Below are 14,986 nucleotides of genomic sequence, written 5' to 3'. Positions count from 1 at the left end.
TATTATTGCTATTTTTAATTTGTGACAAAACACCCCTACCTTTTGAGTTTTTAAACATACTAGAAAGATACGTGGAGTTCAATACCAAAAGTACTGGTATATGCTATGGTACTGCTGCTGATGGTGGTGGAGATGATGGTGACGGTTGTAAACATGAATGAGACACCATCTCTGGTCCTCAAGAAACGTATAACCCTGGCAGCTAGGTGGTGCAGTGGATAGAGCACCGGCCCTGGAGTCAGGAGGACCTGAGTTCAAATTCAGACTCAGATACCTTTTATTTTTTGCAAGGCAAATGGGGTTAAGTGGCTTGCCCAAGGCCACACGGCTAGGTAATTATTAAGTGTCTGAGACCGGATTTGAACCCAGGTACTCCTGACTCCAAGGCCAGTGCTTTATCCACTACACCACCTAGCCACCCCACTATGCCACCTAGCCGCCCCATATACTCAGATACCTAATAATGACCTAGCCATGTGACCTTGGGCAAGTCATTTAACCCTATTGTCTTACAAAAACAAACAAACAAAAAGAAATGTATAACCTGGGTAGGAAAAAAAATCCCTGGAAAAGGGGTGCAGATTGCCCAGATTTGGATTTAATAGTCAGATACTAAATTACTTGCAGAGGTCCCCTCTATTGTTCATACTTAGTAATGTACTTATCCATAATGGCAGAAATAAGGCATGGTAGAGTCTAAAAGCCCTAACACAAGCCATATTCTACAACATAGCTTTAGAAACTGACCCCCACCTAACCTGTGGGAAACATATGGGAGTTGGACAAGCCCCCCAGATACCGAGTGGATTTGGCAGAAAGCCTAAAGCAACTGAGTAATATGAGCTAGTTGGGGATGGGGGAATAATGGCCTTCATCAGCCTGAGGCTCAGAGAATACCTTAGTGTAATCTGTCAAATGTGAAAGGCGAGAGATAATCTCAATAACTATTTCCAAGTCTTTCCCACTCTGCAAGAATGCAGGAGTGGCGTTTTGAAGGTACAACTGCTTAGTGGAACTCAAGGAGTCTTCCCCTCTTGTCCCCATTGCCATTAGATGACAGAGGAAATCTTCCCAAAGGATGCCACGGAGCAAGCTCAACAGAGTTGAGTCAAAGCCCTTTCTACCCAAAGGAACTGTGGCCCACACTCTTTTCATTTATTGACTTCCAGTTCAAGGGGGCTTTTCTCCCCACTCTCCCCCATTTATGAAGGTGCTAATAATCTAGCCCCTCTCCCACCACACCCTGATGATCCTGCAGCTGGGGCTAGACTGGAGCCCTTCCTATGGACCTTCTGGCCAGAGTGGCCTGAGTCTCGGTCCAGAACCACAGGAAGCATCCTGGGCGCCTCGATTCCCAAGGAAGAGGAGGAGGAGCTCAGGACCCTGGGTCAAAGTCAGTTGGTCAGCATCTGCTATCCCTTCCCCACCATGGCTAGCTCTTTATTGTCCTCCTTGCTCTGATCTTGTCCCCACTCACTGAATCTTGTACCTGAAGGACTGTGAGTCTTGGGGTAATGGGACCTCATGACTGTCTCACATCCTTCCACTGTTGGACAGAGATGGTGCAGATGCCCACAGAGGAATGGACAGAAAATTGGCCTGGAAAGGAGAAAACAAAAGGCACAATTTCTTCCCTCTCTGGTATTAATATTATTATTACTATTTTTAATTTGTGACAAAAACACCCTATCTTGTGAGTTTTTAAACATACTAGAAAGATACATGGAGTTCAATAACCAAAAGTACTGGATGGCTTTCAGAAGATGCTTGGGTGTCAATTCTTTTTAAAAAAAAAAAAAAACTTATGTTCCTATTTTTCTTGAAGTAGACACATCAAGACTCATCATTTATTTTTAAAATGCCTTTTCCAAATGAACATTAATGGTTATAATTTTAAGGAGAGTTGATAAAACAGGTTTTATATTATGGAATTATAGAAAAGCTTGGGGATCATCTAGGCCAACCACCTGATTTTACAGATGAGAAAACCAGAGCCTAGAGAGTAGAGAAAGAATGTGTCCAAAGGTCATCCACAGAGTGGCCAAGTTGGGACTACAACTCATAAATCCATATTACTTGATTTCCAAGCAATGAGGGGATGGAGCGAGAATGCTATAAAAAAAGGGGCCAAAATGTTCAAAGTGTAATGAAATATATCATTTTCTAAACAAATGATGAAAAGGAAGAGGAAAGATTTTTGTACATAACTGGGAGTGAGAGTAGGGAACCGAGGGGATACATACATGGACATGTTCACAAACACACATGTGTAATGTTGTTGTTAAATTGTTTAACAAAGGATGGCTTCTGGTTATGAGGTTTGTCCATTGTGTACATTCTTGTACTTCTAAAATACATGAACCTATTCTAAACATAAAAAAGGTAGCGGTACAATGCCTAAATCAAACACTGACAAGCATTTACTAAGCACCTTCTTTGTACTGGACTAAGCCCCGGGGTACTGAGCACAAGAGGGTCCCATCAGGGTTGAGTTGGATATGATGAGAGGGCTTGTCTCAGAGCCAGAAACAGCTCCATCAGAAAGGAGAAAGAGGTGTAGACGCACAGGTGGTAGAGGCGGAAAAGACCCCACCTCAGGGGGGTCGGGGTCACTGGGAGGAGAGGGTAGAGGGGAAAGAGAAAGATGCCAGAGAAGGACAAGGTAGATCACGCCAGGCTCTGCCAAGAGAACCCTAGATGAGTCACTGCTAAGAAGCCAATAAGTGACCAGTGACTGGAGCTCTCAAGCACAGAAAACAGCCTTGCTCTTGGGAAATGAAGCCCAGAGACGACTCTGCCACCCAACAAGTTGAAGCCAAAGGCACAAAGCTGCGACCCTTATGGGACCCCAGCGTTTCTTGAAGCCCCTTCCCCTCTGGCCCTGGAAAGGTTTCAGAAATCCACGTGCTCACTGTGATGCTTCTACTCTTCCATAATGGGACAGTCTTCTTAGGAATTTTCTAAGGCCTGGGGCAGGTGTCTACTGACAGGTTTTCTGCTATTGATCACATGCATTTGGTTTGGCAACTTAAGAGGAAAGTAATGAAGTTTCCAAACTCTTCAAAAGCAGAGACTGTGCCAAGGAGACCAGAAGAGTGATTATGGGGTGGGCTGCAAATGAGCCCTCATCAGGGGAGCTTTATTATCTCTGGAGTTAACAGGTCGCTTTCCCGGCCTCTTTCTAAACTTCCAGCCCCAAATATGACCCTGGAGTCTACTGCTTCTCTGCCCCAAATGAGACTCCCAGCAACAAGGCTGCAGTTCCCATGACTTTCAGGAAATAGATTCTATGACTGGACCAGACCCAAGCCAGGACCTAAGCCTCACAAATCCCACCTCTCACGTCCAGGACCAAGCCCAGAACCGAAGCCTCAAATGTCAGAATTTTGACAGCGGGAGAAGAGCTCCAGGCACCATATTTCTTGGCATAAGGCCTAATCTCCCTTCTACCTTAGGGTTTTCTCTGACATTCCCAAGCACACATTCCAATCCTAAGCCTAGAAAACCACTAAGTTTTCCTCCCCTAATCTTAGTGATAGAACAATGGTTATCTAAGCAAAAACCAGGTTTCCCCTTTTTTTAAAGTTTTTTTTGCAAGGCAATGGGGTTAAGTGACTCACCCAAGGTCACACAATTAGGTAATTATTATGTGCCACCTAGCTGTGCATAAATTACATAATTTACATTTATATAAATTATATAAAATTATAGTCATTTTATAAATGAATGACTGACAACTCTAATTTAAACATATTTTGTTTTACTTGAGATGTTTATGTGACATCCAGTTTGGAGTATCTACTAGGCAGTGAATGATGGGCAAGAAAGTCTCAGGCTAACCAGGTAAATCTGCAATTCATCTACATAGAGAAGTTAACTCCTGGGGGCTAATGAGCTTACCAAATGAGAAAATGTAGAGAAAAGGGCACAAGACAAAGTCTTCTCTTTTTTTATCAAATGCCACATTATCAAGGATTCGATAAAAAGAAGAAATAGTAGGGGATGACGTGAGAAGGTAAGAAGATCAGAATGGGGAATTCCTGGCAGAAAGACTGAATGTTCTCCATAAAGTCCTAAGTGAGGTCCTGCATTGAGAGGACAAGGGAAGGAGATACTGCAGGAGATGAGGAAGGACTAGCCGGTTTGTGGAGAGTGGGAAAGCAAACCAGCCAGGGAAAAATAACATGGTGGTCTTGATGTGGTAAGCACCCAGTAAAGACAGTATAACAAATGTGGAGTGGACCCAGTGAAGATGGCATTGGTTCCCTCCAACTCCATTCAATGTATGATGAGAAGCTTAGGAGGCAGACTGTGGGACTAATCCAGGGTTGGGGTCTGGTAAGATGTGAAGGATGATAAGGTAAAAGAACAGCAGATGACAGAATAGAAAACTGTGTAGATTTGTACTAATTGGGAAGGGAGGGAAGTACTGACAGAACAGGGGTGAGGCCTGTGGGAGAAGTGAGGGGTGTTAGTAAAACTGACAGAAAGGGAAAATGATGTTTAAAGGCATCAAGGCAGAGATGCTCAGGCAGCTGATGATGAAGGGTTTGAGATCATCTGGGACATATAAATGTGGGTAGAATTGATACATGAAACCAAAGAAGCAGATGAAATTTACTCAGGAAAAGAATATTTTTATCAAGATCTTTAAATTTTTTTTATTTATTTAAGGTAATTGGGTTAAGTGACTTGCCCAGGGTCACATAGATAGGCAATTATTAAGTGTCTAAGGCCGGATTTGAACTCAGGTCCTCCAACTCCAGGGCTGGTGCTCTATCCACTGAGCCACCTAGCTGCCCCCTAATAAAAGAATATTTTTAAAGGGATAAAAGAAGGCCCAGAAACAAGCTCCTCATGCTCCAGGCTCAGGAGATTGAGGTTTACCCAACAAAGGAGACTTGGGGGGGGGCGGTCAGTCAGGTAGGACTGTTGCCAAGAAAGCCAAGGAAGGACAGGGCATCCGGAAGGAGGAGCAGACCAAAGAGAAGGTAAAGATCAGAGAAAAGACCATCAGACACAGTAGATCAGGGCTTCTGGGTAACCTTGATAACCAAACAGATATGTTAGAGTCCTGATCATACAAAGTGAAGAGCATAAGAGGGCCAAACCAAGGCCAGAGTGCTATGGAAAGGCATTCCCAGTGGGGTGAGACACTGGGCAAGGTGCTAGGGTTACAATTACCTCAATGAAAGAGTCTTTGACCTTGAGGAGCTTCTGTTCTATAGAAGGACAGACAACATGCCCACCCTGCATTGTAGGAGAGGTTCAGACTCGTATCACAGCATCCTAAGGATTGTCAAGAGCCCTGGAAAGCTTCTCAGACCTGGCTCTGCCTAGAACAGGAATCTTCTCCACAATCTAACTGATAAAGGGAGATTCATGCCCCAGCCTTGACTCAGAGACCTCTGTGAGCAGGGGCCCTGCCCCACTCTTTGGTGAGGCACTCTTCACCTTCTCTCCAGGACCTGGCAGTTGGGGGTGATCAACTCTCTGTGCCTTCTCTTGCATTGTCTTACACAACCAGGACTGGCCTCCTCTGGTAATCTTCCAGTTGAAGATGGGAGGGTAAAGCAGCTCCAACAAGCTCCCTGGTCCCCTCTGACTCCAGTCAAAACCACCAAAAAGAACCAGCTGGGCAGCATCTGGAGACCTTGGGTGGGTTCCTAGTACATACACATTTGCATATGGAATGGTAAAATTTTAGCTGAATAAGAGTGAAAGGGGGAATTGGGGCAGGTAATAAATAGCCAGCCAGTATTACAGCCAGGTAATACACCCAGCTCTTGGTCAATGGGGTCCCCTCAGTGGATGAGGGCCAGATGCCGATTAAGTCCACTCTCCTGTCAGAAGCAAACAAAGAGCACAGCGGCAGTCACCAAGGGGAAGAATCTGGAGACTGTACCAGCCTAGGAGTTCCCAGACGGAGCAACCCACAGACCTAGAGGCAAACTGCAGTTTTATGAATTCTTAAGGATGAGAAAACATTGGTTGCTGCATTTAAATTCATCCAGACAAGTTGGCATCCCTGGCCCAAGTACTGCATTTTGTTTTCTAACTGGCTACTTTATTTCTGGATTATTAAATAAATGAATAGGACAAATTGAAGGATCTGGGCAGAAATGATGGGGCCAGTGTAGGAAATGGAAAGGGAATGAGACACGGTTTAAAAGCACAATTCCTAGTCTGAAATAGTACTGAAGATAATGAGATTCCTGAGTTTTTTTTTTAAAGCTATCTTTTGTCATTTATATTTCCAGTGAACCAAAAGGAAAAAAGGTGTGTTTGTGTGTGTGTGTGTGTGTGTGTGTGTGTGTGTGAAAGAGAGAGAGAGAGAGAGAGAGAGAGAGAGAGAGAGAGAGAGAGAGAGGAATAGGTCTTTTCCCTTTCTTTTTATCTCTTTGGACACAGGCCTAGCAGTGGTATTGAATCAAAGGGTATACACAGTTTTATAGTCCTTTGGGCATAGTTCCAAATTGTTCTCTGGAATGGAAATCATTCACAACTTCACCACCAATGTATTAGTGTCTTAGTTTTTCCAGTTCCAACACCGATCATTTTCCTTCTCTGTCATATTAGCCCTTCTGATAGGTGTGAAGTGGTACCTAAGAACTGTTTTAATTTGCATTTCTTTAATAGTGATTTAGAGCACTTTTTCCAATAAAACTATAGAAAGTTTTGGTTTCTTCCCAAAACTGCCTGTTCATATCCTTTGACCATTCATCACCTGGGGAATGGATTGTTGGTCACTTTGGAGAGAGGAGTTTCAGAGAAATAATGGAACTGGAAGAATATAGAGATGATGAACATAGACAGAAATTTTTTCCTAGGAGTTTGGCCAAGAAAAGGAAGAAGGGAGCAAGTACACATTAAAAGCTGATGGTGTGCCGGCACTGTGCTAGGCACTTTGTGATTATTATCTCCTTTTATCCTTTGTGGAATTAAGAAGTGTCTGAGGCAAGATGTGAACCCAAGGTCTTCATGATTCTAAGTTCAGTTTTCTATCCAATGTACCAATTATCTACCCAGGGAACTAGGAGTGGGGGGGAGATACAGGACAGAAGTATGTGGGGATGGTAGGATCTAATTAGGTCATTTCTAAGGATGAATTTTGAAGGGAAAAAAGTAAGGAAACAGTAGAAAGGGAGAGACTGAAGATTAAGAGAGAAGGGATGCTTGAGGGGGCGATCTGCTCGGGAAAATGGGATGGGATCAAGGGCACAGGTAGAGTGGCTAGCCTTGACAAGAAGAGAGACCACCTTGATATAAAGACTGGTGGAAAGAAAAAAGGAAGTAGAGAATGATATCAAGGGGCTTTGAGGTGAAGAAAAGTGGGAATTCATCCCTGATGATCTCAATCTTCTCAGGAAAGAAAAGAGCTGAGGCTTTCAATTAAGAGATGGGCCATAGGGAGGCTGAAGAAGAAGAGTCAGAACAACTTCAGTGGGAAATGGGGGGAGGGAATCTATTAGGGAGGTAAAAAGATTGTCTTCTTGTAGTGAAGACCTAGATGAGGTTAGATAACATACATCTGCAGTGAATTAGGTCAACTTGGTGGTGGCATGACTTTTTTAAAATTAAATTTAGTTATTTATTTTGAATTTTACATTTTCTTCCCCTAATTTTGCTTCTCTCCCAGCCCCCCCCCCCAAAGAAGGCAGTCTGTTAGTCTTTACATTGTTTCCATGTACATTGATCTAAGTTGAATGTGATGAGAGAGAAATCATATCCTTAAGGAAGAAACATAAAGTATAAGAGATAACAAAATTATAGTAAGATGATTTTTTTTTAAATTAAAGGTGATAATAGTCTTTGGTCTTTGTTCAAACTCCACAATTCTTTCTCTGGATACAGATGGAATTCTCCATCGCTGATACCCCAAAATTGTCCTTGATTGTTGCACTGATGAAATGAGCAAGGCCATTAAGGTTGATCATCACCCCCATGTGTGGCATGACTTTTTCAAGCCCATTCAGGACCAAGTTCAAAGAGTGGATTCCACTCTTCCAGCAACTTCAAAAAGACAATTCTTCTTCAATGGGTTGGAGATGACACTGTGACAGTGGCAGCCCTGGTTAGGAATCAATCATAGCACTGAGTGTGAAGGACAAATGAAGTCCATACAAGGCCTAAACCCACCCGCTAAATGCTAAGGACTATTAGAGGATGTTCCAGAGTCAGTCAAGAACTCCCTCCTGCCCCAAAGAATGTGCAAAGGGAAGGCCCATCAACCATCACTTTCCTATTTCTGTATGAATTCTAAGAGACATAATCCCCCCATCCTGCTAGGAGGGGCTTTAGTAGGGTGAAAATCATGTCCCTTTCTGCAGGAACTTGGATCATCAGGGAGCAAGTGGAAAAGGAAGCATTCTGCTCCAGAGGCCATGGCTGACCCAGCTCGGGGTGTTAGGTCAGGAAAGGAATTTCAAACATCCTAGGAAGAACAAAGGCAGCACCAACAGCTCTTTCCTGCATTCTGTAAATCCCATATCTGCTCAGATCCTTCTCCTCTCCCCTTCTCCTTTTGTTGAAGGTCTGACCAACTTATAGCAACAAAGCTTGTCTAAAGGCTGCCTCAAATTCTAGTCACTGTTTCTCCAAGGGAATTGGGTCCAGATGAACATACAAATAACCCAAATCCATCAGCTTTGACAGGAACACAGCATTCCAACATATCTCCATAAAGGGGCTTTCTTGGGAGGCACCCGGTGGGTTTATTAAAGAATTCTGATTCATTAAACTCCTTTAATTGTGCTACTTCCCTCTCCAGGGCTACAACATCAACATACTACAAAACCACCCAACCCTTCCCAATCAGTCGAGCTTGATTGAAATGATGCCTCAGAGGGATCCATGGAGCAATTTCTCTAATGGCTGAGGGAATCACTCTGGCCCATTCCCCGATTCCTTCGAGCCACTGTCCAGAGAGGACTGTGAGAGGCAGAGACCTGGCCTGGAAACATTTATAATTCTGCTGCAGAGGAATACACCAGGTCTTTGATTAGCAGCCAGAACACTCTCCTCTCCCAGTCAAAAGAATAAAGTAAAACATTTAACAAAGTGATTCTCCTACCCTCCCAGCCCCCATTTTAATGTGGTTTACAATACTGGTTTATTATTATGCAGCTTTCTGCCCAGAAAACATATGCCTGCAATATGTGTGTGTCACAGTCTAGTCTTTAAAGGGAAGGGATGGCCATTTTAATGGAGGGGGAGTGGGAGGGAGGAAGAAAGAAAATACTCAACCTTCAGGACCTGGCAGTTGGGGTCCCTGATCCTCCAATCACTTCTCTTATTCCATTTTAGAGTCAATGTCCTCTTTGTGGATAGAGTTGATGGGTTGGGTTGAAAGAGAGGATTTGAACAGGTCAGTCTTGAAAGAAGGAGGGGAATATTCACAGGGACTGGGACCGAGGGACAACCCACATGTTCAGTTTTGTTCTCCTAAACTAGCCTCCAACTGTACAAAGTTAAGGAGGGTTACTCTTCTCTTTGGGTGGATTTAGACCTGGTTCAACAGCTAGATTGAGAGTTGTGATAAATGGGATGAAGTCTGATTGGAGGGTGCTCTTCAGGTATGTACCCTTTCCCAGCTCTTTTTTTTTAGGTTTTTTTTTTTTTGCAAGGCAATGGGGTTAAGTGGCTTGCCCAAGACCACACAGCTAAGTAATTATTAAGTGTCTGAGGCCAAATTTGAACTCAGGTACTCCTGACTCCAGGACCAGTGCTCTATCCACTGTGCCACCTAGCTACCCTCCCAGCTCTTTTCTGCTCCACATCTTTCTCCATCCAACAAAATAAACATCGAAGTACCAAAAATCACAAGGCATTGCACCAGATATTAAGGCTCTAAAGACAACAACAGTGCCTGGGCTCGAGGAATTGGGTCCTGGGAGAATGTACACAGAGTAGTAGATACTGATGATAAAAAAAAAAAGTGATGGCAAGGGGAGATTTGGAATGAGAGGAAACGTCTGGGCTCATGACAGGAGGACTGAAGTGTGTGCGAGCAATCCGACATGTCCTGAGTGACTCTGCAGGCAGAATCAGGAATGCTGGGCTAAATAAATGTTCCAGATCAGTGTTTTCACTTGAGGCAAGGAAATGCTGCTAGAGGGGCAATTCCAATGACTTCAGAAGCTCTGGGTGGGGTCCCACTACATCGAGGACACTGAGGTCTGACCTCCTTCTCTGCAGGCCTAGGTGGCCTGGGTTGAAGCCTGTCCCTCTCCTGGGAATGAATGCATCTGCTTCCCACACTTTAAGCAGAGGGTCCACATTAGGCCCCAAGGCCACTCGGGTCAAACTGCCCTCCTTTTGTGGCTGCCAGCAGGGCAGTTCCGGATGGCCGTTTGGGATGGCGGCCGTGGATGAGGATCGGCACTCCATCTGCTCTCATAAAACTCGCCGATGTGGGTAGTCTCCAGCCAGCTGCAGTCTGGAGGGGATCCAGCCCACATGTTTCATCTGTAGCAGTCACCAGGCTCTTGGAAACCAGGTCTCTTTGCTTTATCTCAATTTTGGTCAATTCCACAAACATTTACTGTGTTCTGACTTTGTGCAGACCACTGTATTCTGGGAACCATGGGAAATGCAAGTATGAAGATGTAATCCCTGACCACCAGGAGCTTATCTAGCAGAGATATGGGGGGGCAGTGAGGGGAGAGCCACACATGTCCAAAGAAAGAGGATACAAAATAGGAGAGTGTCCAGAAAATTCAGAGGTAGGAGATCTCTGGGCTGGATCCAAGAAGGCTGAAAGGTGGGCCTTGAAGGACTGCAGAGAGGGTAGAATGAAGGCATCCCAGGAATAGGCATGAACAACAAAGGCAAGGAGGTGGAAAATCATGTGTTCAGGAAATCAAGGCTGAATGCAACCTGGAGGGCTGAGATTGTTTCACTTCTGTCTTCCTATTGTCATGCTTAGCATGGTGACTGAGATGTGGTTGGGACATCTTAATAGATGATTATTGATTAATTTACTGACTGATTAGATTGCAGAAAACAAAAAGGGAAAGACAGGAGTTAAGATCAGAAAAGATCACCTGCCTGAAGGTGAAAGATGAAAGATGTGAAGTGTCTTCAATATACAATGAACAGTCTTTTTAATTGTTTTGGTTTTTGCAAGGCAATGGGGTTAAGTGGCTTGCCCTGACTACAGGGCGATGCTCTATCCATTAGTTTTAAAAGTCCCTTTTTTTGTTTTCCCTTTAAGGAATAAATGAATGAAGCCTGGTGCCCAGCCCTCAGCAAGAGTGGCAACTTGATCAAGTCAAGGAGACATTGGTTCAAATCTCCTGTAGTAGGGTGAGCCTGGGCAGTCTCTGAGCCTCAGTTTCCTTAGCTGTAAAATGAGGTCTATGATGCTTCTTCCCTCTTAAGAAGTTATGTGAGGGTCAAACACCATGTGAAATTTATAAGGGGCTTTTGAAAGCTGAAACTATTTTGTCTATCTATTCATTCCTATTGTATTATGATGACTCTGCGCTGAAATACTGAGGGAAGATTTCCTAGAAGAGAGACTTGGGCTTCGACAGTGAAGTCACATTTTGTCAAGAAGAGAGGAGTTGCATGATAGAGGGGGCAAACCACTTCCATTGGTCACTGCCTAGATGGACTTGGACAGGACACTTCCTCTTCATAAGCCTCAGTTTCCTCATCTGTAAAATGAGAAAAGTTGAGCTAGGTGACCTCTGATGTCCCTTCCAGCTCTGAGTCTAGGATACTTCATTAAGAAGACTCCAAAGAGAGAAGGGGAAATGAAGGTGATCCACAGAAAGGACCAAAGTCTTCTCTGAGGAAGAGTGGGAATAGTACTGGAATGGCTGAAGTGGAACCAGGTTACAGAAAGCCTAGAATGTTGGGCACAGGAATGTAGATTTGATACCACAGGCAACAGGGGAACATTAAAGGTATAGGAATAGGGCAATGACATGATGAGAATGGCATATAGGAATGGATGGGTTTGAAAGGGAAAGCATAAGTTAAGACAGCTCAGCTAACCAGGAGCCTACAGTGATAATCTAAGGAATGTGGCGATGGAGGCTGCAACTTGGTGGGAGATGGGAAGGGGAAGAGGCAAATTCCAGAGATATTCTAAACAAACAATCGGAAACAGCTGGTGGCTAGCCTCTCACATAGATCTTCCAGGTCACAAAGGTTAAACACCACAGAGATAAGGCAAACCTCATAGTCAGACAAATTGAGTTGGTTTCCAGGGAACCGGGCAATAGGCCCAGATCAAAGAGTCAGGGTTTAAGCCAGGAGGCCAGGGCCAGTGTCTACAAAGGCCAAAGGACAGAAACCAGGCTAGTGAAGGGTGTACATTAGCAGGGTCCCAAGTGGCATCATGGGAGCTAGAAGAGAGATGCGAGTGAGCTCAGCTCAAGGGCCAGCCGGACCCCATTCTCTAAGGCAAGCACTAGCAAGATACTGGCACAGGTGAACCAGTCTTGAAGAGACATAAGCTATCACCAGTGATTTATATCCTATTCTATCTGACCAGGCTCACCCAGAGGTAAAGGCCCTTCCTTGTGTCTGATCAGGGCCATTTCATAGTCACTTTACTTTGGTAAAGGATAGAAGAAGGTACCTGAAAAAGAGCCCACTCTAAGGGTTTCGAGCTTAGCCCACCAACCTGCTAATCTTCCTACTGCAAAGTTGGACAGTGCAGTGAACAGAGCACTAGTCCCGGAGTCAGGATGACATGAGCTAGAATCTGACTTCTGACACATGATACTAGCTGTGTGACCTTGGGCAAGTCATTTAACCCTGGTTGCCTCACATCCAGGGCTATCTCCAGTTGTCCAGACTCTGGACACTGGGCTGAGATGGCTCTGGAGGAGTAAGACTGGTGACTTAGCACCACTCTCTTCAAATCCACTTCATGTGCTTGTCATGGCATCACTTACCTGATGTCATGATCTTTTTTTGAAATTAAGGCCAAACATCATCATCAGAAGGCTGAAGGGACCCTAACCATTGACTGGATAACTGGGATGAGGAAAAAGAATTTATCCCAAAAGACTCTAAGATCTGTTTTATGTTTATCAATTGGGGAATGGCTTAGCAAACTGTGGTATATGTATGTGATGGAATACTACTGTTCTATTAGAAACCAGGAGGGATGGGAATTCAGGGAAACCTGGAGGGATTTGCATGAACTGATGCTGAGTGAGATGAGCAGAACCAGAAAAACACTGTACACCCTAACTGCAACATGGGGGCGATGATCAACCTTGATGGACTTGCTCATTCCATCAGTGCAACAATCAGGGACATTTTGGGGCTGTCTGAGGTGGAGAATCCCATCTGTTTCCAGAGAAAGAATCGTTGTGGGGTTTGAACAAAGACCAAAGACTATTATCTTCAATTTAGGGGAAAAAACCTGTTATCTTATGTCATTTTGCCATCTCTTATACTTTGTGTTTCTTCCTTAAGGATATGATTTCTCCCTCACCACATTCAACTTAGATCAATGTATACCATGGAAACAATGTCAAGACTAACAGACTGCCTTCTGTTGGGGTGGGGGGAAGGAAGCAAGATTAGGGAGAAAATTGTAAAACTCAAAATAAATAAATAATTTTTTAGAAAAGATCTGTTTTAGGCTGACCGCTGACAGAGAAAAGCAAGTGGAGAGGCAGAGCTAGTTTTGAGAGCAAATGATGAGTTTCTTTGGAAATGACGAGTTTGAAGATATCCAAGTTGGATGTGGAATAGGCAGTCAGAAATACAGAGCTAGGACTTCAGATATAGGTCAGGGCCAAAGTCTTTCATGATAGCGTTATGGAGAAGACAGAGAAATGTGGTGACACGAAAGCTACATGAATTACTACGTGGGTGAAGAACCAGCAAAAAAAAGTGTTGATTAATAAATCAGTCGACTTGGAAGGAAGATCCCTAACAGAAAGCCAGAAGTTTCTGTTTCTCCTTTTTAGTAACGATTTGGAAAAAGGCACAAGTGGCATATTTATCAAATCTGAGATATGGCATTTTTTAAAAAAAGATCTCAATGGATGGGGTTGATGAACCAACTCTAGCAAGATAAAATGCAATGGAGAGAAATGTACAATCCTATCTGTGGATTCAAAAAACTCAAGCTTACAAATAAGTATAGGATGGGGAGGTGGTAGTAAAATGTAAATCATATTTTTACTACCTGCTTCACATGTTTTTTGTGAAGAAAGTGGATTTGCAAAATTTACAGTGCTAGAGGAATACACATTAGGCACTGAAGATGTTTGTTAAATATATGGAAGAATTTTTCTAGCTAGTTCTCGTTCTAGGTAAACATCTCTTTACATTTTGCCTGGTCTGGCCCTCTGTTTCTGTGACTGGTTGTTCACTAGATGACATGAGCTGAGCCTCATAAAAAAACCAGGATTTGGAGAGGCTGAAATGAGTTTGGATAGTATTCTGGTCTATATTATTCTCCTAAGGAGATTTTTAAAGTCCTTAAGAGTAGACACTATCTCATTGTAGTAAGCTTGGTAAAGGGATGTGCAGATGGAATGTGCCTAATAGGAATTCGTTAGACTGAACTGACTGATCATCATGGCTGAGAAGTCTTTAGATTAGACACAGGACTTCAGAAATAGAAAGGACCTTTGCAGTATCACAGGAAAAACACAAGACAGACCTCAGTTTGAATTCAGGACCTGCCACAACCCATCTTGTGTGACCTTCAAAAAAATAAGTAAGTATACTTAGTTTGAGCTTCTTATCTCAAAATTTGGAAGAAGTTCAAATAGACCTCTAAAGTCCCTTTCAATGATTAATGTTAACAATGTTAACAAATCAAATTTTAATACTCTCATTTTACAGGTTATATAAATTTATAGAAACTCAGGCTATGACTTCTCCAAGGTCACACAATTAACAAGTAGCAGGGACAAGATTTAAAACCAAATCTCTTGCCTCCTACTTCCTTCTACTACATTACACAGCTTCTCTTCAAGAAAGAAAGTAGCAGTGACCTCTGAGA

At 43.5% G+C, this 14,986-nt stretch overlaps 1 protein-coding gene across 11 annotated transcripts in view; it reads right to left on the bottom strand.

The window, feature by feature from the left end:
• The window catches only part of COL26A1 (collagen type XXVI alpha 1 chain), a 262,250-nt gene that overhangs the window by 90,631 nt on the left and 156,633 nt on the right, over positions 1–14,986 (bottom strand). Inside the window, exon 2 of one of the 11 annotated variants that reach the window (XM_074189523.1) lies at positions 1,490–1,599. The exons of the other annotated variants lie outside the window; for them this stretch is intronic. Coding sequence (XP_074045624.1) covers positions 1,490–1,526 — 37 coding nt within the window. The 5' untranslated portion in view covers positions 1,527–1,599. The remainder of the gene's footprint in view (positions 1–1,489; positions 1,600–14,986) is intronic. 11 annotated transcript variants of the gene reach the window in all.

Source organism: Macrotis lagotis, chromosome 5, assembly GCF_037893015.1.
Source record: "Macrotis lagotis isolate mMagLag1 chromosome 5, bilby.v1.9.chrom.fasta, whole genome shotgun sequence".
NCBI classification, from domain to species: domain Eukaryota; kingdom Metazoa; phylum Chordata; class Mammalia; order Peramelemorphia; family Peramelidae; genus Macrotis; species Macrotis lagotis.
Note: the sequence above shows the minus strand (reverse complement) of the source record. Positions and strands in the feature narration are given on the sequence as shown.